This window comes from Ursus americanus, chromosome 12, assembly GCF_024610735.1.
Source record: "Ursus americanus isolate L20-20 chromosome 12, mUrsAme1.1.p, whole genome shotgun sequence".
Taxonomy (NCBI): Eukaryota; Metazoa; Chordata; class Mammalia; order Carnivora; family Ursidae; genus Ursus; species Ursus americanus.
In genome coordinates this window covers 10,811,436-10,836,534 of record NC_142138.1, presented here as the reverse complement: position 1 = coordinate 10,836,534, position 25,099 = coordinate 10,811,436, and the positions used below count along the sequence as shown (strand labels likewise).

The 25,099-nt window shown below is 57.6% G+C and overlaps 1 protein-coding gene across 7 annotated transcripts in view; it reads left to right on the top strand.

Moving 5' to 3' along the window:
- Positions 1 to 256: 256 nt before the first annotated feature.
- The window catches only part of LRP8 (LDL receptor related protein 8), a 78,826-nt gene continuing 53,983 nt past the window's right edge, over positions 257 to 25,099 (top strand). For all 7 annotated transcript variants that reach the window (XM_045799507.2, XM_045799506.2, XM_045799505.2 and 4 more), the window contains exons 1-2: positions 257 to 392; positions 1,162 to 1,281. In XM_045799507.2, the coding sequence (XP_045655463.2) occupies positions 272 to 392; positions 1,162 to 1,281 (241 nt within the window). In that variant the 5' untranslated portion in view covers positions 257 to 271. The remainder of the gene's footprint in view (positions 393 to 1,161; positions 1,282 to 25,099) is intronic.

The following is a 25,099-nucleotide window of genomic DNA, read 5'->3' as shown; positions in this document are numbered from 1 at the left end:
GGGGGCGGAGGCGGCAGCGGGAGGGGGCGCGCGCGCCGGCGGCGGCCGCCCAGGGCCGGGGCCGCGCGCCCAGCCTGAGCCCGCCCCGCCGCCGAGCGTCACGGAACCTGCTTGAAATGCAGCCGAGGAGCCGGGGCGGGCGGCAGCGGTGGCGGCGGCGGCGGGGGCAGCGGCAGCCCCGGCGCCACGGCAAGGACTCGGCGGGCTGAGGCGCGGCGGCGGCAGCCGCACGGGGTGCGCGGGGCGCGGCGGCCGGAGCCCGGGGCCCGCCATGGGCCGCCCCGAGCGGGGCGCGCTCCGGCCGCTGGCGCCGCTGCTGCTGCTGCTGCTGCTGCGGCTCCAACATCTCGCGGCGGCGGCGGCGGCGGCGGATCCACAGCGCGGCGGCCAAGGTGCGTGAGGCTGGTCCCCCGCCCGGCTCTGCGCCGCCGGAGCGGCCAACAAAGCGCGGCCGGGCGACCGGGCTGCGGGGTGCGCTGGGCTCCCCGAGCCCGGGCCTGGGTGGGATAGGCTTCTCGGGACCCAGCTATCCTTTAATTTGCCCTCGACCCCCGCCCCCACGGCTCCCGGTGTCGTTGGTTCTGCCTTCTGGCACCTGCTCTTGGGGGATGGGCCCAGTGGGGGCCCGGCGGGCCGGGAACTTTGTGTGTGGCGGGTGGTCATTGATGGTTTCGGGTGGGCTGCGTGATTCTAGCCAGAGGGATTTATTTGACACGCGCGCTCCGCGGCGGCGGTGAGCTGAGCCGGGCGACTTCCCCGCCTGACAATGCGTTTCCGGCGACCCCTGCGCGCGGCGGAGAAAGGGGCTGTGTGCGAGGGGGTTGTGCCCGCAGCGCCCAGTGCGTGTGTCGCGGCGTGTTCGGGGCTCCCTGTGGATTGTGTCTGCGTAGATCTCTGACTATGGGCCGTGAGTGCGGGTGAGTGTTCCAAATGGGGGGTATACCCAAGTCGCGTGACACCGACTGTGTCTGGCTTCGTAGTGCCACGGAGCAGCCCGCCATCGCATTACCATTCTGCCCTCCTTCCGGATCGAGGGCGCCCGAGGCCCCCGAGGTCGTTGGCTCCATCATCGCTCCTTTCCTTCACGCCAGTAGACCCCTCCCCGCGGCCTGGACTGCACTGTCTGCGGATCCGGCTCACGCCCCCTTCTCCCCCGAACAGGGCCGGTCAAAGAGTGCGAAGAGGACCAATTCCGGTGCCGGAATGAGCGCTGCATCCCCTCCGTGTGGAGATGCGACGAGGACGACGACTGCTCGGACAACAGCGACGAGGACGACTGCCGTGAGTGGCCGGCTGGGGAGGAAGGGAACCGGGCGGGGAGGGGGGCGCCGGCCACCTGCTTGGACCTCACTGCCGGGAAGCTGCCCTGGCGCCGCCTTCCTCAGCGTTGGGTGGCTCCTAGCGACCCAGCGTTGAGCTGGGCGGCCAGCGTGTCCTCATGGGGTCCGGGGCGGAGCCCGGGGCTGGTGTGGCCCAGGAGGAGGGCGCGCCGGGCCGGAACCGTGGGCAGGGACGCGGTCGTCCCTGCAAGTATCTAGCTTCCTGCTGGACTCCTGCGTCGGCCCCCCGGAACGCGCCGGTGTTTCAAAGTTCTAGGCAATTCCGGGGCTCGCCTTGCTGGGTTTTTGTGAATGAATGGGCTCCCCGGGGCCCCTGATTGGCCAGGCGAGGACCACCCCATAGGCCCCCGTGGCCAGAGCGGCCAATCGTGGAGCTCGCGGGTGTGCAGTTTTCAGGCGCCCGGGGTGCAAGGGCCCTGCCCTGGCCCCGCCCCGGCCACACCCCCGCGGGCATCTCCTGGGAAGTAAGTGCCTCTGAGGCCCGGGCGCAGGCTGGCTCCCGCTGCTTTTCTGCCTAGTCATGGTGTAGGTTTTTTGTGCCATCCTGGTGAGCGGACCACGCTCTCCTGCTAGCCCGGCGCGGGCATGAGTCATGGGGCCGACCAGGAAGGAGGGGGCCAGGAGAGTTTGCTTCCTGGAGAGGGCCAGGGATTCCGAGGCTGCACGTGAGCCCTCAGTTGGTGACGGTGTGCACGTGGCAGGCCGCCTTTGCGGAGTGTGGTACTGCTTGTACACCCGGGCGCTAGAGCTTTGAAAGTTCTTTCTTATGGTTTCAGATGTTTGTGGGGCAGAAGTGAGTTAGCAGGTAGTTGCCGTGAAGGAGTGTAGCTCCAGGAACAGAAAAACAGGACTGTTGAGAAGCAGACACAGGTGGTCATACATTCATGGTTACTGAGTGCCTGCCTGCGCCAGCACTGGGGCACTTCGGAGAAGGGGCCCACCCCACAGGCTGGGGAGCCCCACAGGGTGTGCAGGAGGGCAACAGGTGGACAGATCCACACCACCGCACAGTGGCAGGAGGGGTAGAGGGACACCTGGACAGGCATTGTTGAGTCCTTGAGGTTTTCTGTGGGCTTGCCAGTCAGCCTCCAGATTCATTCTCAGATGCAATCCAGAGCTGCCTCTGTGTCTTGGGTGCATCTTCCCCTCCTGTCTTCATTTCACCTGACCACTTGGGCTCATGATTCTTGGCCTGTTTTTGAGGACCAGTTCTAGTAATGTAATGGGAAGTCACACGACTAACACACGCTGTTTGCTGTGTGCCAGCCCCGCGGTGAGCGCTTCTCTCGCATAAACTCCTCCACTCTTCTCAGCAGGCCTATTTCCCAGGCTAAAGAAACTGAGGCACTGAGGGATTAAGTTACTTGCTCCACAGTTACTGAGCTGCTAAGTAGGAGCTTGAATTTAATTCTTCAAGAAGCTTAATCATAACCGCACCATTGATTCTCCAGGACTATTGAAATGATGAAAATGGCGTGCTGGGGTGAAATATTATAGCGAGTGTCACCCCCAGGAGTTGTTCTGTGGTCCCCTCACAGCGGGAGTGCCGAGGATGGGGCAGGGAGATAGAAACTGTGATTCTGGGTTGGTTTTACCTTCTCTCCCTGGCTCTGCAGAACAAGTCTTGTGAGGGGTGTCTTGTCATCCCCGTTTGTAGATAGGGATGCTATCTCAGAGACGTTGGGTGATTTGCCCAAGGTCACCCAGCCGAGAGTGACAGAACTTGGTCAGGATGTCCTCCTGGCTTGGGTACTGTCTGCTGCAGTGGGGAGCATGGTGCAGAAGGACCCGAGAGCGTGATCCGGCAACTGGAAAGCCATGCTCTGCCTGTTGGGCCTGTTGCTTCTTGTCTCCATGTGAGGCTCTGGGCGAGATAGAGGAATGAAGGAGTAGGTGTCCAGGTGACTCCAGATGGGACCAGGGGAGGTCTCGTGGCCAATCTGGGCTCCTGCTGTCCTTCTGAGGTCGATGGGGTAGGGTCACAGGCACAGAGTTGGTGAAGACTTGGAGTGGAAAGGTTGAGAGCTCTGGTTAGTACCAGTCCTACATGGCTTAATTTTTCTGAGCTTGTTTCCTCGTCTGCCAAATGGGGCAGCTGTTCCCCCATCATAGTTTATATGTGTGGAACGTCTTCAGAGGTTGGCAAAGAGAAGGGAATGGATGAGCCCCTTAGAAAGGGATCCCAGGGGAAGCCTGGGTGGCTCAGTCCGTTAAGCATCTGCCTTCGGCTCAGGTCGTGATCCAGGGTCCTGGGATCGAGCCCCGCATTGGGCTCCCTGCTCAGCAGGGAGCCTGCTTCTCCTACTCCTTCTACTGCTCCCCCTGCTTGTGCTCTCTCACTCTCTCTGTCAAATAAATAAATAAAATCTTAAAAAAAAAAAAAAGGAAAAGAAAGGAACCCCAGGACCCACAAAGAGAAATGTCGAAGGATGCGGGTGGGGGCTTTGGGTGGCTCTGTTGGGCGACGTGTTTGAAAGTGGTCTTTCATCATCCCCTCCTTCCCCTTGTGGGGAGTTTCCCCCCTGCCCCCATTCTGGGCTGCCTGCCCAAACTGCATTTCCTTGAACTACCCTCCCCTCAAGTCTGTTGGCTCCTCCCTGAGCAGCCTCTCTGCCTTATATCTGATCCTGTCCTTTGGCACTCCAACCCTTCTACCCCATGAGAGATCCTGAACCACCCCACCTCTGTACCTCTCTGGGCCTGCAAAATGGTCATTGCAATTTGTAAGTGAAGTCTGGGTGAGGCAAAATGAGCGCAAGCCCCCAAAGGGGCCAGAATGCAGCCCAAGAATACCAAAAGGTGATGGAGGCTGGAGGGAGGAAGCTTTTATGTTGAGGAAGCCAAGGAAGACTTCCTGGAGGAGAAGACCGCTAAGCCAGGCCTTCAAAGATGATAACTAATATCATTCCGACAAGGCTTACCATTTAAAAATAGTTGGTACAGTCCCCATATTAATGAGAAGGAAACAGGAGTTCACAGACGTGAAATGACTCCCCCCAAAGTCACATAGCTCCTCAGGGTTGGAGCAAAAACGCAAACTAAGGGCCGTTAAGCCCTGATCTTTACCCACAGTGGGTGGGACTTGGCACTTAGCAGAGACACCGATAGACCAGGGAGGATGGGGAAGTGAAATAAATGCTCATGGGGCTTCAGTTCCAGACTCAAAGACCTTCAAAGTGGAGGAAAAGGCTGGAAGCCTGAGGGCTAGGCTCAAGGAAGCCCAAGGGCGGCCCAGCCAGGCGAAGTGGGGTGGGATCCCCAGCTTAGGACCTGGTCACGTAGGCCAGTTGGCTCCTTGGCCTGTTTCCTGTTGCTCCTTAGTGTCTGGGGGCAGAGACAGGGGTTCTGGTCTCTGGCCAGCCCTTTGCTCCCAGAGTAACAACAAGGAACATTCACTGCGCACTTGCGTTGGCCCAGGCGCGCTGAGATTCTACACGCCTCGTGCTCCTCGCTTCGGTAAAACGGAGCGAGCCTCTGAAGTACCTGCATTAGCACCATTTTATGAAAAGAGCAAGTAACTGGCCCGAGGGTATATGGTTTTTAAGTGCAATTGCTGGGGTGTGAATGCAGGCGCCCAGCTATGGCACCTGTGCTGTCTCCAGCACCAGCTGATGACCTCGGGCCCGTCCTCGCAGACCTCCATTTCTCCCGCTTGAGATGACGTCAAGCCTCCCCCCAGACCCCCCAGCTCTTGTCTTTATGGCCAGGCTGGGGATACAGGTAGACTGGTTTTGTGCTCAAATTCCTCCCCCTTGTTCAGACTTCTTTAGGTTGCCCTCGTTCTCCCAGCCCCCATCAGCCCTCCATCCCAGGTTTAATAAAGAGTGGGCGCAGCAGAGTCTCCCACGGCTGAGAGTTCATTAGCTGGGCAAGGCCGGACTGCAGGAGCACCGGGTCTTGCTGGGAAGCAGCCTTGTAAATAATTAAAGCTCGGCCACGGCTCCCAGCTGGGGCTTGCAGCCGGCATCTAGCCTTCAGAGCACTGCCTGGCCTCGGCCCCCATTCTCACACTCCGGACCCCAGTCCCAGCGTCATCTCCTTTTTGGATGGAGTCATTGGACAAACAGTATTACTCCTCTCTGAACTGTGATTTCCTATTTGACCAGGCAACTCCACCATCCAGAGTCTTCCTGAGCCTCCCACATACCAACAGGATAAAGGCGCTCCGTGACTGGCTCCTGTTGCCACTCCCCTCTAGCCTCTTCCTATGAGCCTGCAACATGGAACTGTAGCTTCTTTCTCACTCTGGCCTTCCTACGTCTTCTTACCTCCACGCCTTTGCACATGTCACTCCATCTGCCTGGGACACTCTTTCTGCTCCCTCTGCTGGCTACCTTCTTATTGCCATCTTAGAAGATTCAGTGCAGGTGTCACCTCCTCCGGGAAGCCCTCCCTGCTACCCTTTATCCCCAAGGCCAAGACACAGGAGTTGGGAGAGAGAGGGGACATAGGGAGCTGTGTTGAAATCATAACTCAGTGGAACCCTGAATCAGACACAGAAGGTTTTCTATCCCAGCTCTGACCTTTAATTGATAGGTGTTTGGGGCGATAATAGTCCCTCCCTCCCAAAAAGATTGTGAAGATTAAATGAGATAATGTGCCTGGTGAGCAGCTGGTGTTCAATGAATGGTAACAGGTGTGATCATTCTCGGAGGGAGGAGCTTCACTGAGGTCTCTTGTTACCTGACTGTCGCAGGGCCTCTGCAGGCCACCCAAGACCCCCCTGCTTCCCCTGCCCCCATTTGCTTAGCCAGAGGTCTGAAGGTTCCTGCAGCTGGTTACCCAGCCATGGTGGATGTGGTCCCAAGGCCATTTAGAGGGACGTGGAAATGACAGAAAGGTGCCCAGGGAGGGGCTGAGGGAAGAAATGAATCAAATAGGCCTGACTGGCCTCGGTGGATGAGTGGCCGGGGGCGCTGGGAGAAGCAGAGGATGGTTTCCCCCACACCCTGTGATGGTCCCAAGGCTGGTTTCTGTCCGGTCTGGCTGGTGTTCCTTTCCCCCTGGCTGTGCCTGGGAAGGGAAGGAAGCCCCACAGCCCCCAGGGCTCTGCCTAGCAGGCCCCAAACTTCCCTCTCTTCTAGATCCAGGGCCGGTCCCTGAAGGCCTTAGGAGTGTTTGGCGTCTTCCCACAGGTGCTCCTGGGACAGAGTTCTGCTCCGTGAGCTCCTTGGCTTTCTCAGGCCTGCGGGGATCCCGAGTGCGGTAGGCCTTAGGGTGGGTTGGCCCGTCCTCTCTAGGTGTCAGCAGGCAGCTGGCTTGACAGTTTTTCCCTCCTTGGGGAAATAGCAGCAGTAGGTGAAGCAGAGAGATGCCCCCTGGGGCGAGGGTAAGGAGCAGGGGTGTGTGTGGACCTGGTTGTGTCCCCCTCAAGGGATGTAACCAAGTAGGGCCAGGGTTAGTAGTCAGAGCCCTGGGCCAGCTCCGTCCCCAGGAAGCCAGACCTGGGGCCCCACAGATCCTGCATATCCCATCACCCAGTCTTTGAAGGCCTAGTGGAGATGCCTCCTCCCTCCGATTGCCTTCCCTGACCCCTTGTCCTCCAGCCCCCAGTCCCTGAGCTCCCACAGCATGTCCCTGTGCTTCCCTCAGTCTCATATCCTCCTCCACATTGTCCGCTCCGCCAGCCTTGTGCTGACCGCTGGGGACTCTGAAAGTAGTTCCCTAGAGGGAATTACTCTAACAGATATCGGCTGCTTAACCCATGCCTGGCCCCGCGTTGCACATTTGCACGCATTAGCTTTGCTACTCACAATCCTGGGAGAGCTGTTTTCTTTTTTTTTTTTTTTTTTTTTTTTTTTTTTTTTTTTTAAAGATTTTATTTATTTATTTGACAGAGATAGAGACAGCCAGCGAGAGAGGGAACACAAGCAGGGGGAGTGGGAGAGGAAGAAGCAGGCTCACGGCGGAGGAGCCTGATGTGGGACTCGATCCCAGAACGCCGGGATCACGCCCTGAGCCGAAGGCAGACGCTTTAACCGCTGTGCCACCCAGGCGCCCCGAGCTGTTTTCTTATTATTCCCATTTTAAAGGTGATGAAACTGAGGCTCAGAGAGAAGTGACTTGGCACTGTCATGAGGCTTAAGTGGTGGAGCCAGGATTTGATTCAGCTCTGTCTGTTCTGGAGCCTGGACTCTTCCTCAGACTCTTCCTCTCTGAGCACTCGTCTACTCTGTTGCGGTCAGAGGGCCTGGGGCTCAGAGGATGTAGAGAAAGTGGGTACGTGGCAGTGATGTCCAGCAGTGCCTCCCCAGGCTACGGGTTTCTGGCCTGGGAGGGATTCTCCTCTCCAGAGACCCCTCGGAGCAGCAACATAAGGGGCCCCGTGTGCCACCTCCCATGGGAATGACCCTCCACAATTTCCAAGGCCTCTCTTGGCCATTGCCTGGGAGGTGGGGATTGCTGTTCCACCTGTACAGATAGGGAAACTGAACACTTGGCAAACTGTCACTGGTACAGGTGCGTCGCTCTAAGAGTAGAAGGATGCTTCCTCCAGGAAAGTTCAAGAGCCCAAGTCATCAGGACCATCCACTGAGACCACCGAGGTGTGTCCCCGATTCTCGGTCTTGCACTTACTGATTACTACCCATCCTAGCTCGTTGCCACCTCCATGGAGCCTTCCCCAGCTTCCTAACCTCTTCTGCGTCCGGATGCCCATGGCTTTGTGCACCCGAGTCAAGCCCATCACAGGAACTCCGGGTTGTTTGGGAGCGTCTGAGCAATTTGTAGCGAACCACGAGGCCTGGCACAGAAGAGGCATTTGGGGGATGGCATGTGAATGAATAAACGTGACTGAGGAAATGTCACCCAGTTTTGAGGGTGAAAAGCTGATGGGGGCCCTTGAGGCCCAAGAAGTGAGCTGGGTATCCTGTAGGGACCTTAGTCAGGCTCCATCTTGTGAGCTGGGTCCCTCGAAGCCCAGAGAGCACGAGTGGCTCATTGGCAGTCACACAGGACCCAGGCTGCCTCCTTGCACGTGCAGGTGGGCTTCCCAGTGCTCACCCTGCAAACATGGGAGCTTTTCCAGCCTCAGGCTTCAGAAACTGCAGCCAAGGCCCCGGTCTCCAGAAATCGGCCCCAGATTCATCAGGGACCCATCCTCAGAACCAGAGTGTCCTCAGTTCCTGGGCTAGACTGAATCAGGACAGTACGCTCCCCCCTCTCCCCTGCCACCCCGCCCTCTCTCTTCCCTGCTGGATCAGGGAACAAGGTGTTCTCAGGATGAGGGCTGGGCACAGGCTCCTACACAAGAAGCTTGGGTCTCCCACGCTGGGCCCTGCCTGCCCTGGGTTGCTGGGAACTCCTCCAAAATCCTGACGTTCACTGTAATAGGAGTCAGTGAGTGACTTTCTCAGGCAAGACCTCCTCAGCCAGGACAGGGAAGGATCATCACCGCACTTCACAAAGGAAAGAGGTGAGGTCACTTGCTCCAGGCAGGCCGGCTGGTCCGTGGCAGGACTGGGCCATGCCTGTCTGGCTGCAGTCTGTCACAAGTGAAAGGAAGTGACAGGTACTCACACATCCCAGTCACGACAGCAGCGAGAGTGGCCCCAGGGGCCTTGCTTCCTTTCCAGGCACCCTGGGCATCCTTCTTGCTGGCCCCTGCCACCAGTGGGTGAATTAGCTCCTTCCTGAGCAGCTCTGGCCCCTGGGTGCCCTCAGCGTGAGCTGGGGCCCTGAGCAGTAGTTTTACCCCACAGCCGTGTTTGTCCTCCCACAAACTGCAATATGTCACAGACCCCAGGAATCACCCCATAGCTTGAGTGGCTCAGGAAGGGGCCCTGGCTGTGAGCTCCCTACCTGCTGTACCTGGTCTGACCTCTGTGTCCCTGGCAGGGCCCAGCCCAGATGCCCACAAGCTGGCCGCTTTTGGGGTGCAGAACTCAGCATACCATCAGGCCCCTCAGAATGCCCTCTGGTGACTGGAAGACTCACCCAGAGAGGCAGGGCCATGAGGCTCCTGGTTCCCAGGACCCCTCAGGCCCTCCCCACACCTGCCCCTTGGAACATGGCAGGACAGACAGCCTAGAACCTGTCTGGGGACTACTAGTCTAGGTCCACAGGAGTGGTTGTGTGGCCAAGATCCCCTGGTCACTGGCCTTGAGGTGCCACAAGGAACTTAATCCCAGTGGCTGTGGAGACGGTTTCAGCGCCAGCCCTCTCAGCCTGTGAGAACCACACAGTGTGGCCTTTCTCAGTTTGCCTGGTGGCTATCCTCGGAAGAAGGTGGTGCAGGAGTTAATCATCGTCCTCATTTTCCTGATGAGGAAACTGAGGCTTAGGGAAGGCCCAGGGCTCCTCCAGGGCCACACAGCTAGTTGCTGGCAGTGCAGAAGCTAAAACCCACCTCAACTGATTTTATTTTTCCAATGGAAATAACTTTGATTATGGGGCGCCTGGGTGGCTCAGTCGGTTAAGCATCTGCCTTTGGCTCAGGTCATGATCCCAGGGTCCTGCCCCATGTGCTTCTCCTTCTGCCTCTGCCCCTCCCCCACCACTTGTGCATGCTCTTTCTTTCAAATAAGTAAATAAAATCTTAAAAAAAAATTAAAAAGAAATCACTTTGATTATGTAAAAATAATTTTATACTTGGAATTTTAAGAAAAACACCAGCGATACAGAAAAGCAAAAAGAAGAAGAAAACAGCCCCCTCAGCTCTGCCATTGTGGAAGCAACATCTCCTCCCAGAGGTGTTTCTCTGCCTGTGAGCTGGCGTGCATGAACACATGTATTATTTATTTTTTTTTCTTTTAACAAAAATGAGGATGTGTTAATGCTAATTGTTTTCTCCCCATGCCAAACATGGCTTTCCTTGTCAATTACACTAGCGGCCTAGCACCATTTGCAAGGGCTAGAGAATCATCCATTGCATATGGAATCTTCCATAACTTAACAACACAGTCTCCTATTGGTTGACATGTATTTAGTTGCTGCTGTTTTTACTCGTGCTCCACGCAGCATTGGGATATGCGTCCTTGCACTATATACCTTTGTGCGTTCGTCCTCAGGACGGATTCCTGGGAAAGAAACAGCTGAGCATGTCCATTTTCATCCTTACCATATTGCTCTCTCGGGGTGACACTTTCCCACCTCACTGTCGCACCCCCAACTCCCCACAGCCCTTCCCAGCCAGGCAGGCAGCTCATAGGACCTCCCTCTTCCTCGAGCACAGGGCCCCTCATCTTGGCCCCATGGGGCAGACAAAATAGCCAGATCCAGGCCACACAAAGCCAAGCAAGGAGAAAGGACAACTGTGTTCTGGCCCCAAGGACTCCCCACCCCCACCAAGGAAAACAAAAGGAAACAAAACCAGTCTTCATTCTTCTCCAGATACTGTAGAACCCATCCTCGCAGCATTATAATAGTGGTTCTGTCTCTTGCGTGCAACCTGCTGAGTGACCCTGGGCAAGTGTTTCTCCCTCTCTGAACTTCATTTCCCCTTTACCCATTGGTCCTTGCTCCGCCTGCACTGCAACCAGCACTCTGAGCAGACTCCTTCTCCCTGGAGTTGGCTCAGGACTAGTCCTGACCACGGGGTGGGGGACCTGCGGCCCTCGAGCTCCTTACTGCCTGGTAAGGGTTAATGGGAACATAGCTGGCTCACTGAGTGGATTCTGGGCAGGCAGATGGAAGGTAGCTGGACTTTTTAGGGTTCCTGGTGTGGGTCTTACATGCTGAGTTTTAGGTCCTTGGTCTGTGAAACAAGGATAATAAGCCCGCCTCTCAGGTGTGCAGGGTGATGTTCTGCCCAGACCCTGGCCCTGAAAATGAGCATCCCTGTTGCCCTTCCCTATGATCCCGGCACAGGGAACAGCCCAGCCGAAGGGACTGTCAGCAGCTTCCCTCCTCCTCCACCAAGGACACAAGAGGGGCAGCTGCTCGGATGGCGGCATGTAGGTCAGCTGGCCAGTCGGGAGAACTTGCCTGTCTGGGAGAACAGCAGCTTCGCGGACTGGGAGGGTCTGTAGGAATCCTCTCACTCCGCTCCCGTCCACTTTGGGGGCCCCAGGGTGACTGCTTCCCGGGTGGCCTGGGAGAGCTGGCTAAGCAGACGAGGCCAAGGAGAACTGGTTCACTACGGGCCTGGCATGTTAGTTATCCGGAAAGGGCCTTACTCCGCCAACGAGTCCAGGTTAACATCAGAGAGTTGGCAGCCGATGAGAAGCAGGAAGACCCCGTCAGGGCTAGGTTAAGCTGCTCAAGTGAATAGCTGGAGGCCAAGGGTGGGCTTTCCTGGTGGCCTGAAGCCAGGGACATTCAGGCCAGTGCTCGTCCCTCCCTCTTCTACTTCCTGGACCCCAAGCTGCCCTCTGCTGCCCCCGTCGCCCTCAGAGCCCTGTCTAGCCACGTGCACCAGCACACGTGTGTGCGTGGGGGGGTATGTGCTCCAGGACCGGGTGTGTACCAGGAGGCAGGTGACTCTTCTGGACACACGAAAGCCGCAGGGTCAAGGTGACGTTCTTCCTCCCACGCCCGCCAAGGCAGCCGAGCGGAGCCAAAGCCAAAGCCCCCCACTGGGTGTTTGTGGCAGGGAATTCTTTGTAGCTGGAGAGGCGCCAGCAGCCTCTGTTCCCAGCCTGCCCCCTGCCACGCCACAGCAGCCTCTCCCCACTAAGCCCCAGCCTGCGGCCCTCTGTCTGGTCCCCACCTGCCCCCACCCAGAGGGCTGAGGTTGATGTAAACCCCACAACCCAGAGGATGGGCCCGCCTCTGCCCCACCCCAGCTCCCATCTTGCTGAGTGACAGTGGCAGGTCCCTGCCTCTCTTGGGGTCTCTGCTCATTGGGAGTAGGGCATCCCTCTCAGACCCAGTTCTCTAAGTATCTTCTGTTTTCCTTTAAGAGCCAGGGTGTTCACAGGAGCTGGAGTCTGCCGTGGGCCAGGCCCAAGGTGTGGGGGGTACAAGGAGCTGCCCCTGTTCCCTGAGGCCAGGAGTGCCAGAGCAGGGTCTGTGAAATCAGCCTCTCCCACAGGGCACATGGCCTGAGCCATAGACACAAAGACAGAGCCGCTGTTTATCAGCGCTCCCTACATCCCCTTGGGGGTTTCTGCCTGTTTATTTTCTTGTGAGTCTGACTAGGCTGATTCTTCAATACCCGTGAGCTAGCCGGAACGACTTTATATCCGTGGCGTGGGTGATGGTGTCCTGTCCCCGCCCCCTGCCTGCCACAGCTGCCTGCTTCTCAAGGGTGCAGGAGCAAGCGTGGCCCTCAGTCCCCCAGACCTGGGTTTTGCCTGTAGTTCTTCCACATCCTAGTTGGGGGCCCTGGGGCCAGTCCCTCAAAGCAGAACCTCAGGCCTTCCTACGATGAGTAGTAAGTAATTCCTGGCCTTTGCCCCGTGCCTGAGACCTCACTGGGTCCCACAGAGCCAGGAACTGGGCCGCACCAGGGCACAGTGCTCTGCCAGCCTGTGTGGTTGCAGCCCCTGCGTTTTGCCACTCCCTCTCCCGGCCTCTCGGCACCACCCCCCCGCCCCGGCCTTTGGCCTCCCCACACTCCCAGCATAGGGCTCCAGCTGGGAGCAGAGGGCTCTGGTGGTTAACTGAACCCTATTGAAAGCCAGTCCCCCAGGCTCTCAGTGCCTTCACACCAGGAACCAGGTAGTCTCTCCTTGTCACTGACTCACTGAGTGATGGGGGTAAGTCTCTGTCCTCCCCTGGGCCTCAGTCTCCCCATCTGTGCTGGGAGGGAGTTAGGGTTGGATCTGGAGTTTGAGTTCCTTTGGGCAGCTCTTGAAATTCAGATTCCTTGGCTCGTTCCTGCCTGACTCCAGACCTTTGCTGGCTGTGCAGATTGCGGGAGCCACAGATGTGAAGATCCCTCAGGCCCTGCTACCTCTGAGCGCCCCTGCGTGTGTTGCGTCATCCGTGAGAGGCTCCACTGTGACACGGATGACAACAGAGCCTTGAGCCAGGCGGCGTGGGGGCAAGTCCATACTTCACCTCTTCTTAGCTGGGGGACCTTAGGCAAGTTACTTCACCTCTCTGAGCCCTTGTCTCGTCTGTAAAATGGAGACATCAGTACCTACCCGACAAGGTGGTTGGAGGACTGTGAGTTAATTCGGGAAGAGCACGAAGTGCCCTTGAGCCATGGTCAGTGCCCCATTCAAGATTTGCTAGGTTTGTGTTGACCTCCTTCTCTGAGCCTCCATCTCCCGTTGGTCCTTCAGGAATCCCCTCCTGGGCCGAGCTGCTGCACTGCCTCATGGAATGGGAGGAGTCAGGGAGCCCCCAAAAAGCCTCCTTTGTCCCTGCTTCTTCCCTGTGGCCCCAGGCCAGAACTTACTGTCCTAGTTTAATTAGGAAGAGTTCTTCCAGGGACTTCATTAGGAAATGAGTCCAGAGCCTCGGGGACCTCTGGGAGGGGTGGGGTGCAGGAGAAGGCTGCTTTGTGTCCAACCCTGCCCAGCCTTTGGCCCTGTGCTCCACATGTGCCCAGCAAGATAAGGGTGCTGGGTCCGTTAGAGGGGAGCGCGCAGACCTGGGACGTGGAGTGTGGGCAGCCAGGGCCTCCATCCTCTGTCCCCTGCCCAGCGCCAGCCTCACCACCCCCTACTCCAGATGGGGGCGGGGAAGGTTGAGAGAGGAGGTTCCTCTGGTTCTGCTCCACCCACTTCTGGTGCCCGCTGCCCCCAGCCTGGCACAGAGCAGGCCTTGGTGGATATGTGTTCAGTGAGTGAAGGAGTGAGCTGTGGCTCCTGGGGCTGGGGCGCAGCCTCATTGGGCCAAAGGAGCCTTCCCACCCCATCCCAATGCAGGAATTCCCTCAGCAGCCTTGCAGGTGGAAATGGGTGATGTCCAGCTTCTGCTTGAATACCTCTAGGAACAGGGAACTCACTAATTGACCAGAGAGTTTTTTCTGTTCCTGGATAGCTCTTTCTGTTAGAAAAATCTGTCTTCCTTTTCAGTAAGACCAGGCCTGCGTCCTGTGACCTGCTCTGTTTCTGGGGCCTCTGCTCAGAGATACTGCTTCCCACTTTCACCCCCCATACCTGCCCAGCACCCCTTCCCAGCTATGACACTGACATCCTATGAGGCCTCGGGTAAGGCCCAGTCTCCTCTTGGGCCACTGCTTCTTGGTGCCTGGCAGGCTGCACACCTCAGGCTCTATAAGCCACCTTGTCTAACTGTGACCTGCTTCCCAGGGAAGTAAAGAGTAAAGACAGATGTGCCATGCCTAGAGGTCAAGTGACAGCCCTACACATCTTGGTCTCCTAGTTAGCAGGGCAGCCGTTCCCAGACCCCCAGTGACCTGCGGCCCAGATCATAAGCACTTGGGGCTGCAGATGGGTCTCTTCTGCCCCTGAGGCCAGTTCACAGCTAGCATGGGCACCGCTCCGGCCTTGGTTAGGAACCTGCGAGTCGTCGCTACCCCTGTCTCCCTCACTTGTGGGGGTTGCTAAGTCCTTAGAGTCCTCCCCTGCCACCTGCAAATCCAGACTGCTTCCCCATCCCACCGTGGCCTCCCAGGGCCACTGTAGCAGTGCTAACCTCATCTCTGTTCTTCCGCTCCAGTCCGTTCTCTGCTCTGCAGTCAAGTGCTGTCAGACACGCAGAGCTTTGTCCTGTCCTTGTGCAGCATCCTACGGGGGCATCTACCACTCAGAGGATCGAGTCTGCTTGACTGACATTCAGGGCCCTTCAAGACCTAACGTGCACCTAGTATCTCTCCAGCCCCAGAACTCACCATCTACTTGCCCCCCAAATGCCATGACTGTATTCTCTAGCAGGACCCAAAATGAGGAGTAATGTCACAGGGGCATCATACTCTCACATGTGGTTCCCTCTGCCTGGAAGGTTCTTTCTCTGCTTGTCCAATGGCCCTTTATCTCAAGAGTCACTATTTCCAGGGAGCTTTTCCCTCCAGCTCCAGGTGGGTCCGGGCCTCCTCTGGGCTGTCCGTGCCTGTGTTTCTCTCTGTCCTTGCCACTCTGTGCTGGGAGGGTCTGCTGAAGAGTCTGGTTCACAGCAGACCACAGGCCTCAGGGGTTGGGGCCAGGGCCTGAGGAGGGGAAGGGGGGAGGAAGCCGGGGTGGGGCTCTGTCCGGCTCTGCATGTGCCCAGTGCCCCTCCCACCCTGTTTCTACTCCTCAGGCTACACGTGCCAGGCAGGGGTGTTTCTGTGAGGCCCAGGGAAGCGCCTGGTGTGGAGCCTTTGAGTCCAAGCCCCACGGTTCGCTGAATGCCTGTTCTATGCCCGTGCCCTGCCAGGACCTGGGGAGGACCCGTAGATGGAAAGTAGGCCCTGTCTTCCGAATGTTGGCCACCTAACTCACTGTGTGACCTCCTGTAATTGGCTTTCCTTCTTGGAACCTTGTGTTACCTTGGCTGTGAAAGGGGTGGGGGGCCCAAGACACTTCCCCTTTCCCTTGGGCATATCTGTGCTGTGTCTGGGGTCAGACATGGCCCTGCAGGGCCCTGAAACTGCAGCGAGACCAGAACATCCTTTCCATCTGGTCTCTAGGGCCGTGGGCCAAGCTTCACGGGGCAGGAGTGAGCACAGGGTTTGTTCTCTTTTCAGGGGAAATGCCCACGCCCTCATTTGCCAAGCAGTTTAGTGTTGCCAAGTGCCTACTCCCACCCAGTGTGACTAACTTGTCCCAGGGTGCTCACAACTGTCCTGGGTTTCCAGCTAAATGTCCCAGCCTCCCTGCGTCCTGCGAACTCCCTCCAGGTCGGCGGCGGGACTGCCCCCGTACTTGTGCGTTCTGCTGCCGCACTTGTGCGGGGCTCACGTGAGAATAAGGGTAAAGCTGATCCCTTCCCACATTTTGGGAGAATTCAAGGAGGCAGAGAGCCCCCTTGGAAGGTGTGGAGGACCTAGGAGCATCCTGGTCGGGGTGCTGGTGTGGGCAGGGCCGGGGCGCCTGGCCATTGTGCCGGTCCTGCCTCTAACGCAGCTTTGTGACTGCCGTCTCTGGGCCTCGGTGTCCCCAGCTCTTCCGTGCCCCCCCCCACAGTGATATGGTGAGGATCATTACCTTGATGACCCTGCCTTGCCTTCCTGCTGCCATATTCTTTAAGGCATTTTTCTGTTTGTTTATGTCCCATTCTGTCCTTGCTACTCCCGAAAGGAGTGTTCCCATGTTAAATAGAAGAAGCGGAGGACACAAGGCTCTACGGTTTACAGGGCCCTTCCCACGTGTTGCCTCGGGGCTCCTGGTATCCCCTGGGACGTGGGCTTGGCAGGGTTTACTGCACCAGTTGCCTGGAGGGAGACACTGAGCCCAGAGCCCTGCAGGATGGAGGGATGAAAGCAAACGGGTGGCCAACGGTGGTGACAAGTAAGTGGGGGTCACTGGCTGAATGGCCCTCTTCCCTCCCCATTTCTGCTTCGTCAATGTCTTCATCAGTAAGAAAAGATGGAGACAGATGGAAGGGAAAGGAAGACACAGGGAGGAGGGGGGAACCGAAAGGATGGACGTGAGGTAGGGGGGTAGGGGGAGAGCGCTGGCGAGGCAGGGGGAGGGGGAGGGGTCCAAACAGAGCCGCTGCTTCCTCTTGTGGTTCTCACAGTCTGTCTGCACCAATTCCTGACAGATGGAGGGAAGGGGAGAGCTGGTGCCAAGAGGCTGTCACTGCAGGCGGGCAGAGCTGGGGGGGAGGGTGCTTTGTGGCCAGGGTTTGCATGGGGAGGGGGCAGCAGCTGGTGGGCTGGCTGCTGGGCTTCCGTGGAGCCAGCTCCCCAGGAACTGCGGTGGTAGAGAGGCGTGGATGCGGCTGGGCAGGAAATGGGCAAGGGGCGAGCCCATCACCTGCCTGGGAATGGCCATGCCCTTGCCCTGCCCAAGCACAGACGGCCGCTCCTCCCTTTTCCATAACTTCCCCCAAAGGACATCTCTTACCCACCCTCACTGGGTGTTGGGCTGGGTAGGTGTTCAGGGGATGGGGGCTGAGCTGTGGTCAAGGTGGATGAGGACAAGAGAGCACGGGCACCTGGAGGCCCTTGGGATCATGCGGCCGTGGGGGGCTCAGAGCAGCTGGCGCCCAGCCTCTCGTCTGCAGGGCCGGAACTCACCCCCTGTTTAAGCTTTCCAAGGGTTTCCCAGGCTTCTTGATTTTTCTCTAGACTGTGGGGTGGGGGGGTGGGGGGGTGGAGGGAGGAGACAGGCCTACTCCAGAACTGGTTTGGGACATTCAGCATCCCTTTAGAGTGTGGTTTCCCCAGGCAGGGTTAGGTTGCATGCTGTCTCCTCCAACACCGCCGCGCCCCACAGACGGCCCAACACGGAGGAAGGGGTCCAGCAACTGCCTGCTGAATGAGGGAATGGGTCTTCCGCTTGCACATTTCCTGGGGTGGAGGAGACCTCGCTTCCTCATATGGCAGCTCTTTCTATTTCCAGAAACAGAGTTCTTTCAGATTCTAGCCTGAGAGGCCTCGTGGGTCCCAGGCCCATTACGGAGACCATACAGAGCCCCTCCGCTGATCCTGCTGCCTTAGAGCGGTCCGGTAGCCCAGAGGCACCCCCAAGCCCACCTCACTGCTCTGTGGCTTCTGACAGGGCTGGGTCTCCCCTGCACTTACCTCTGGGCTGTCAGTGAGCACAGCTGATGTCTGAGTCAGGAGTTGAGGGGTGGCTGGGTGGGCCAGGAAGGCCTCCTGGAGCAGGGTGCCGTGGCAGAATTTGGGGATATGTGGGGCTTGGCAAGGCTGAGGAGGGGTGGGGGCCACACTCTAGAGGTAGATCCCAGGTAGACCCCCGTCCCAGACTCTGCCCGTGCGTTCCTCCCCACACTATTCCCAGGCAGATCCTTGACACCAAGACTTCAACTGGGCAGTCCTTCAGGAGAGACCTGGGGACCTGAGGCCCAGAGCCCGTCCTCGCCTGGAGACCGGGCTGGAGCCCAAGGATCTTACCGTGGCCCATCCTGGTCCGTGCCCTGAGACGTGTGTGGGGTGATGGCTAGTGGCCTGAGCTGTCAGGTAGATGGGTGGGAGCTGGGCCTCCTGCTGCTCCCTAAAGTTGGTCCTGGTCAGATGTGTCCTCCCCATTAACATTAATAATGGCATTCATTAATGATAAATTATGGTGTGTCCACCTTGTGCCAGATGTCAGCTGGGTGGTCTGGGGGAAAGCCGAGAGTGGATGGCGGCACCAGTCCTGAGAGAAGGACATGCACCTTCCACTGCACTTATCTCTTCCCCAGAGCCTGTCACAGGCTGGCACTGGGGGCAGGGGCAGCTTAGTAAGTCTTAGCGGTTGGGCACTTCTGGTGGGACACTCTTCTCCCCTTTCTCCATCACTCATAGATGGCATCCACAAACAGTACTGCCAGGCCCTGTGCCCACCCCAGCACGGCCCTGCTGCCTGAGCGTTCCCCCACCTCGGCTCTCTGGATCCCCACTGGCTCTCCAGTGCGTGTAATGGGTAGCTGCGGTCCCCTCACCCCCCCGCGGACTATTGGTGTGACCTCGGGCAAATCACTGCCTCTCTCAGTGCCTCGAGTGCTTCATCTGTGCAATGGGGTAATAGCAGTCCTTTCCTCAAAGGACTGTGGGAGCACTAGAGGAGGTGATGACCACGGCACAGCAGGCACTCAGGAGGGAGTGGTGGAAATGAAGATCCCAGAACACCTCTGTTCTCTGTGTGTGACCTCGTGAATCCCCTGACACCACTGTCCCTCTGCTAATGGGGTTGGTGAGGCACAGGGGGCAGGGTGACCCGGCATGTGAGTGGCAGGCTCGAGCCCTGGCCGCTCGGACTCTGAGGTCCGTGGGTTCGCCACTGCACCAGGCGGGGATGAAGGACTCAGCCCGAAAACTCCTTTGGAATTGGAATTGCAGAGGCTCCTGGCTTCTCGTGCTGAGCTCCTGCAAGCCTCCAGCCCCCAGATCCCAAACCCCTCCTAATCCTAGGAAAGAGGCAGCCCCCCACCCCCATCACGTCCATCAGTCAGCAGCTCCCAGAGCCCTCCCTGGGCCTGTCACCTCCCACAGGAGCCCGGAAGCGACAGGCAAGGGCCTGGGCTGCGAGGATGGGGGATTTCTGACTAGGGTTGAGATCTGTCACAACATTAATGTTAATTAAGCCTCGTTAATTCAGTCCTCTGCTTACACAGAGCTCCTGACAGCAAATTACTCATAAGTGAGGCGGTAAATTTATTGCCGCGTTTTCCCAAACACTCCACAGTAAAGCACGTGCCCCTGGGAAAGTAAGAGGAAAGGCCTGGGGCCGAGTGCCGCACGATCCCCGCCAGCCCGAGCCACCTGGGCCCTGTGGGACAGAGAACAGCCAGACTCACTGGAGACCCTGGAGAGCACGGACTCTGGGCCCATCAGAGCAGGCTGCAGGCAGATGTGGTGAGCTCCCCCTCCCTGGAGCCACGGAAGCGGGAGGGCAGGGAGCGTGGCAAGTCCCTCCTGACCCGACCAGCACGTTTGCACCTCATCCGTCTCCCACCGCACACTGCAGTGGCTCTGTGCTTTGTGTCCTGCAATAGTGCCCTGAAGTCACACGGTAGGGCCCCTGAAGAGTGAGCGTGGATCTGGACGTGAGCCCCAGAACTGCAGGGGGGTGACAGCAGCTCAGTGGCCTCCGCAGGGACCAAGCTCCCTGTCTACTGAGCCCAGATGGCCCTGCCAGGGATGCCGTGAAGGGGTCTGTCCCTGTCCTGGGTCATGGGGCACTCTTGGAACCAGGACCAGGCCCACGTCTGAGCAGATGGCCCTTGAGCCCAGCCCCCCTTGCCAGGCTAGGTATCAATCCTCCGGGTAAGGACACTGCGCCTCCTGAGTTCCGTGGGAACCCCTCCCACTCCCTGGCCCCACAGTCCTGCCCCTAGGACCTGCTTCCCTCCTTGGCTTTAAGCTGTGCCATCCCTGAGACATTTGGAACAAACCCAGGCTCTGGGTACCTAGAATTTTTTTAAATTAATTAGAGCATTAAATGGTAGCCCTCTGGGAGAATCCCACCATCTGGCTGTCATGAGAGAAGCAGGAAAATATATGCATATTTGTCTGTAGTGTGTGAATGTCCTATGAAAGCCACCTGTGCGTGTGTGGCTGTGTCGCCCGGGTGCGGTGGCACGTGCAGCACGGCGTGCGTGTCTGAGTGTGTTTGGTGTGTGGCGCACATCTGAGGGTGCAGGTGGGCGGTGCGTGCCTTTCTGTGCGCATGTGTGCCCACGTGCAAGGCCACGTTCCGTGTGCAGGCCCTGAGGTCCGCACGCCTCTCTGAGCGCACTTCGGGCCTCGCTGCTGGGGGCAGTGAGTCAAGCTGGGCTGTGTGCTGAGAGGCGACAACCTCTCGACCCCTCCTGGCTGAGGTGGTGGTCACAGAAGGGGTGGGGGGCACAGCACAGATGGGCTAAGGGTAGCTCTATATGCGCGTGGCCCGCAGGGGGCAGGCGGGGTGGGATTCTTGTCCCCTGTGGGACAGATGGGGAAACCCAGGCCTGTCCAAGTGCAGAGCCAAAGTGAGGAGGGGCTGGGACTGGACCTCAGGTCTGGGGCGCCCTGTGCTGTGCTCTTTCTGCTCCGCCGGCCAGTGTTTTCTTGCCCTTGGCGTCTTTTATGCAGTCGGATTTTCATAGTGACTTGGAGATGTTCGAGAGAGTCCTGGCCCCATTTCTCAGGGCTGCTCTGGGGGGGGGGGGCAAGGTCAGGACTTGCACCGCCGACCCTATGTCCTTCCCATTTTGTGGGGGAGGCCGCTGGGCTGGCCTAGGGTGCTGGCGTCACAGCAGAACACTGGGCAGATAGAAAGCTCTTTGGCCTGGGCCCATCCTGCCCTCTCTGAGCCTCCCGGGGTGGTTATGAGAACTAAATGAGGAAGTGCACACAAAGAGCTTTGTAAACCCCAACGTGCCGTGGAGAGATGAGGGTCTGGACCAGAAGTGGCCATCACACTGTGATCAGGGCCACGTGTCCCCAGGGTTCCCTGAGGAGAAGGCCAGGAGGCGGTGTCCTGGATGGAGGCCAGTGCTCTCCCTAGCCTCGCAGATTGTGAGCCTTTCCCCAGAACCATCTGCCCGGGTATAGGCACTGTCCTCCGGCTCTGGCCTCCCACATGTGCCTCATGACAGTGAACTAGAGCAAGAACAAGGCTCAGAGAGCAGTGGGACTCACCGCTTACCCAACAGGTAGTGACACGAAGGTCCAGAGAGGGTGAGTGGCTTTGCTCAAGGCCGCACGGTCCTATGGCTGGGACCAGAACCCAGGCCTCCTGGCCCCCAGCTCTGTGTCTTCAGAAAGGGAGAAAGAGAACACAGAGGAGTTTTTTGCAGCCCGGGGAAGGATGTGGGAGTGCCAAGTTCTGGAGAGAACTTGGGATCCCCTAAAGCCCCAGGTCATGGTACATGAATGAAGCACTTTTAAAGCAATGGTTTAATGGTCATTGTTTTGACTGTGTATGCAGAATGCCGTACGGTGAATGTGGTTTGTATCTTGGCCTGTACATTCTATGTAGATAGAAAAGACCCAGCCTCGAGATTGCATGTGCTCATTCACTCACTCGTTCATGCCATACGCATTCCCTAAGTGTCCCCTTGGTGGCCACTATGAAGACGTATCCTGCCTCCAGTGAGTTGTGAGTCTGGTGGGGAAAGATAGTCAAGTGACAACAATACAGCATGGTGAGTCTGAGACCGAAAGAGGCCTTGGCTCCCATGTGGGGGCATGGAAGACTTCACAGTAGAGTGGGGGAATGTCCAAAGAACGAGGAAGATGTGCCTGCAGGATCCCCTGGCCCCCCAGCCTCCCGTGGGCTCGACCTTGGACAGGCTCATCATTCACCCAAAAACGGGCAATGGAGCACCTTCCAGCCACCCTCCCCGATGCGGCTTTCCAAGGGCGAGCCTGTCTACTTACACGTGGAAAAACCAAGTGAGAAAGAACCAGGAGGCCCAGGACAACAGAGACCAGGTCTCCTGAAGCCCTTTAATAACCATAACAAGAACTTCTTGAGGGCCTGCTGTGTACAAAGCCTGGGAGTGGGGGAGCAGCTGAGAAAAGTTGTACGTTCCATCACTGAACATTTTCTAATATTTCTATTTTCTGACATATTAGAATATCCTGAATATCTTCTAAGTGTCGGGCCCTATGTCAACTGGTAGACATATCGTACAACCTACCTGCAAGTCAGGATTCACCCATCACAGTTTTAGATGAGAAAACGCAGGCTCTGAGAGTCAAGTAACCTGCCAGTGGTTACACAGCTACTCAGGGGAGAATCTAGGATTTGAGCCCCGGTTCCTTAACCTGCTCCTAGTGGGAGGGGGGCCATAGTGGGCAGCAGACCAGCATCGGCCAAACCTCTGCGCTCGGAAAAACTGTCTACTTGAAGAAAAGGCAGAGGTGGGTGGAAATCCTGGGGCCGTGGGCATGCTCAGAGAGCAGCCCGTTCCAGAAGTGGCTTTCCTTCCACCCAAGCTGTGTTGGGACCTATCTTGTTGGGGTTACCATGCTGGCTCAGAACCTCAGGGTGAGGGGTTTTCGAGAAGTGCCAGAGGCGGCCAAGGTTGGAGTCAGGGCACCACTGGGATGTGAGGATCTGCTGGGCACCTGCCCCACTCCCTCTCTCCACTTGCCTCCCATAGCCCCGTCTGTCTCCTTCTGCCCAGATTCGATCCAGAAGCCTCACAGCTGTCCTGCTGGGCCCCTGGCTGGAGGCATTGAGCTGTGGCCCATGGCCGTTAACTCTGTCCACGCTGCGTGCCCCATGGCTGGCCTCAGATAGGTGGGTGGTCTCGGCCAGAGCCCTGAGCCCCAGCTTTGCAGGACCAGCACCCCGACACATGGCCAACTCCAAGGGTCTTAGCAAACTGCAGGGCTTGCCAGCAGCTAGCAGGACACCCAGTACACAGTAGGCCCCCTGCTTGATTCTTTTGGCTTCTAGCAGCAGAGATCTAAGAATTTCCAGTTAGCATGGGGGATCATCAGACCCTCCCTTGGTCCCTCCCAGAACACAGGACTAAGGGTGTGTGCTGGACATGGGGAAGCCCTGGGGGCCCTTGCAAAGAGCTCTCCCCGAAGGGCACCTGGGGACCCCCTCTGCCCTGAGCTCTTTGCCAAACGGTCCAGTGGCAACGCGTGGGCCTGCCTTTCCTCCCCGACTCTGGCACAGCCGTCTCCCAGGAAACGGGGAATTTTCCTTCATTCCCATCATTAGGGTGCCAGGGCAAACAAACAGCCTAATCCAGATGAGCCCTGGGCCACAATCACATTCTCTTTTGGGGTTTTCCCTTTATTTCTAGCAATTTCGAGAAGACTGAAGTAATCGGTGTCCCGTGCAGGTTAGTAGAATTGCTGCCTTCCCCGTATTATGCCTTAATCTCCTTTACCGCGTAGCAAGTTGGAATTAATCGCCCCTCTCCTTCCTTTTTTCCCACCGAAACCTATTACCAGCCTGTCTGGTGGTTAAAGTCACTTTGTGGCAGCTCTTGGCTTCTTTCCACTTCCCTAGGAATCTTTCCGACCAGAGCCAAAGAACAGGGAGGGGTGAAAAACCCATTTGTACAAAGTGGGGGTCTCCTGTTGAGAACTTATTTCCCTCTCTGTTCAAGAGGAAGGAACGTGTCCAGCCTCCAGCCGGCACAGCTGACTGAGTCCCCTGTCGCTGAGAGCATTCAAGAGGGCAGAATGGCCATATGTCAGCGCTGGGAACAGAGGATTCCTATACAGGTTGGGGGAAGGGGCAGGCCTTTGCCACTCCTGGCGCCTGGATTAGAACCTTCTAGGGTTCTGTTCTCTGTCTGGGAATTTAAGATTCTCTCTGTGATTTCAAAGTTGGCCAGATTCTGTGCACCCACCGTCCTAACATGGGGCCATTTGGGTTTAAGTACTTTTAGATTGTGTGTGTTAAGATTCTAAGGTCCTCTCCTGGAATCGAAGATTCTATTCAGCGATTCTGAGGCTGTTTTCTGACTTGCGAGCCTCCGAAGCTGCAGTTTTGCCCTGTGACTGGGTCTTGGAAAGGAGTGTAATTGCTTTGCTGAGGCTGCCTTGGGAGCGTGATCGCCGGGTAGCTAGGCCCACCCTGGCCTCAGTTTCCCCAGTTATGAAGTATAAGGTTTGGACCACATGGCCTCTAGGACCTGACTTCCAGGTATGTTCTGCCTGTAGTCCTCGTTGATTCCTTCTGAGCCTAACCACCCCCAACACCCCATTGCCCCTTCTGCACTGGCCACCTCCCGGCACCTCGGGGGACCCAGGATGTTCTCCTGTCTGGACCAAGCTCCTTGTCTACTTGCCCCAGCCTTCTCCCCTTCCAGCAGGAAGGCAACCTGAGCTTTCCTCCAAAGTCCCAGCAGGAAGGTCAGTCTGGGAGAGGGTAAGAAACAAGAAAGTCATCGTCAAGAGCTCCATTGCCTTTGTGCCCTGTATTGTTCAACATAAAATTTCAACATCTACAATCTCCCATGATGTGTGCCCCCCAAGGGGTGTAGTTGTTGTTAGTCCCATTTCGTAGGTGAGGGAACTGAGACTTGGTGGTGAAGTAACTCATCCATAGTCACACTGGGGGTCCCGGGACGCTGAGGGGTCTGCTCTTGATGCAGCCGCAGGCCGCCCCCCAGCCGAAGCTGAACAGGACAGCAGCAGCCCGAGGTGGGCGGTGTGATGAGGACACTTGGGGGCCCCAGGGCCAGCTCCCCCAGGAAGCTGCTGGGCAGGGTCGTGGCTTGTACATTCCCCCTTCCTGCCTGACCCAACCCCTCGGATGTTGAAGGGCTTCAGAGAGTGGACCCCATTTCCTTCCAAATGTGCCAAGAAGCCAAAAAAGAAACTGCCTTCTCCATCTGCTTTTAGAATCTACCTTTTA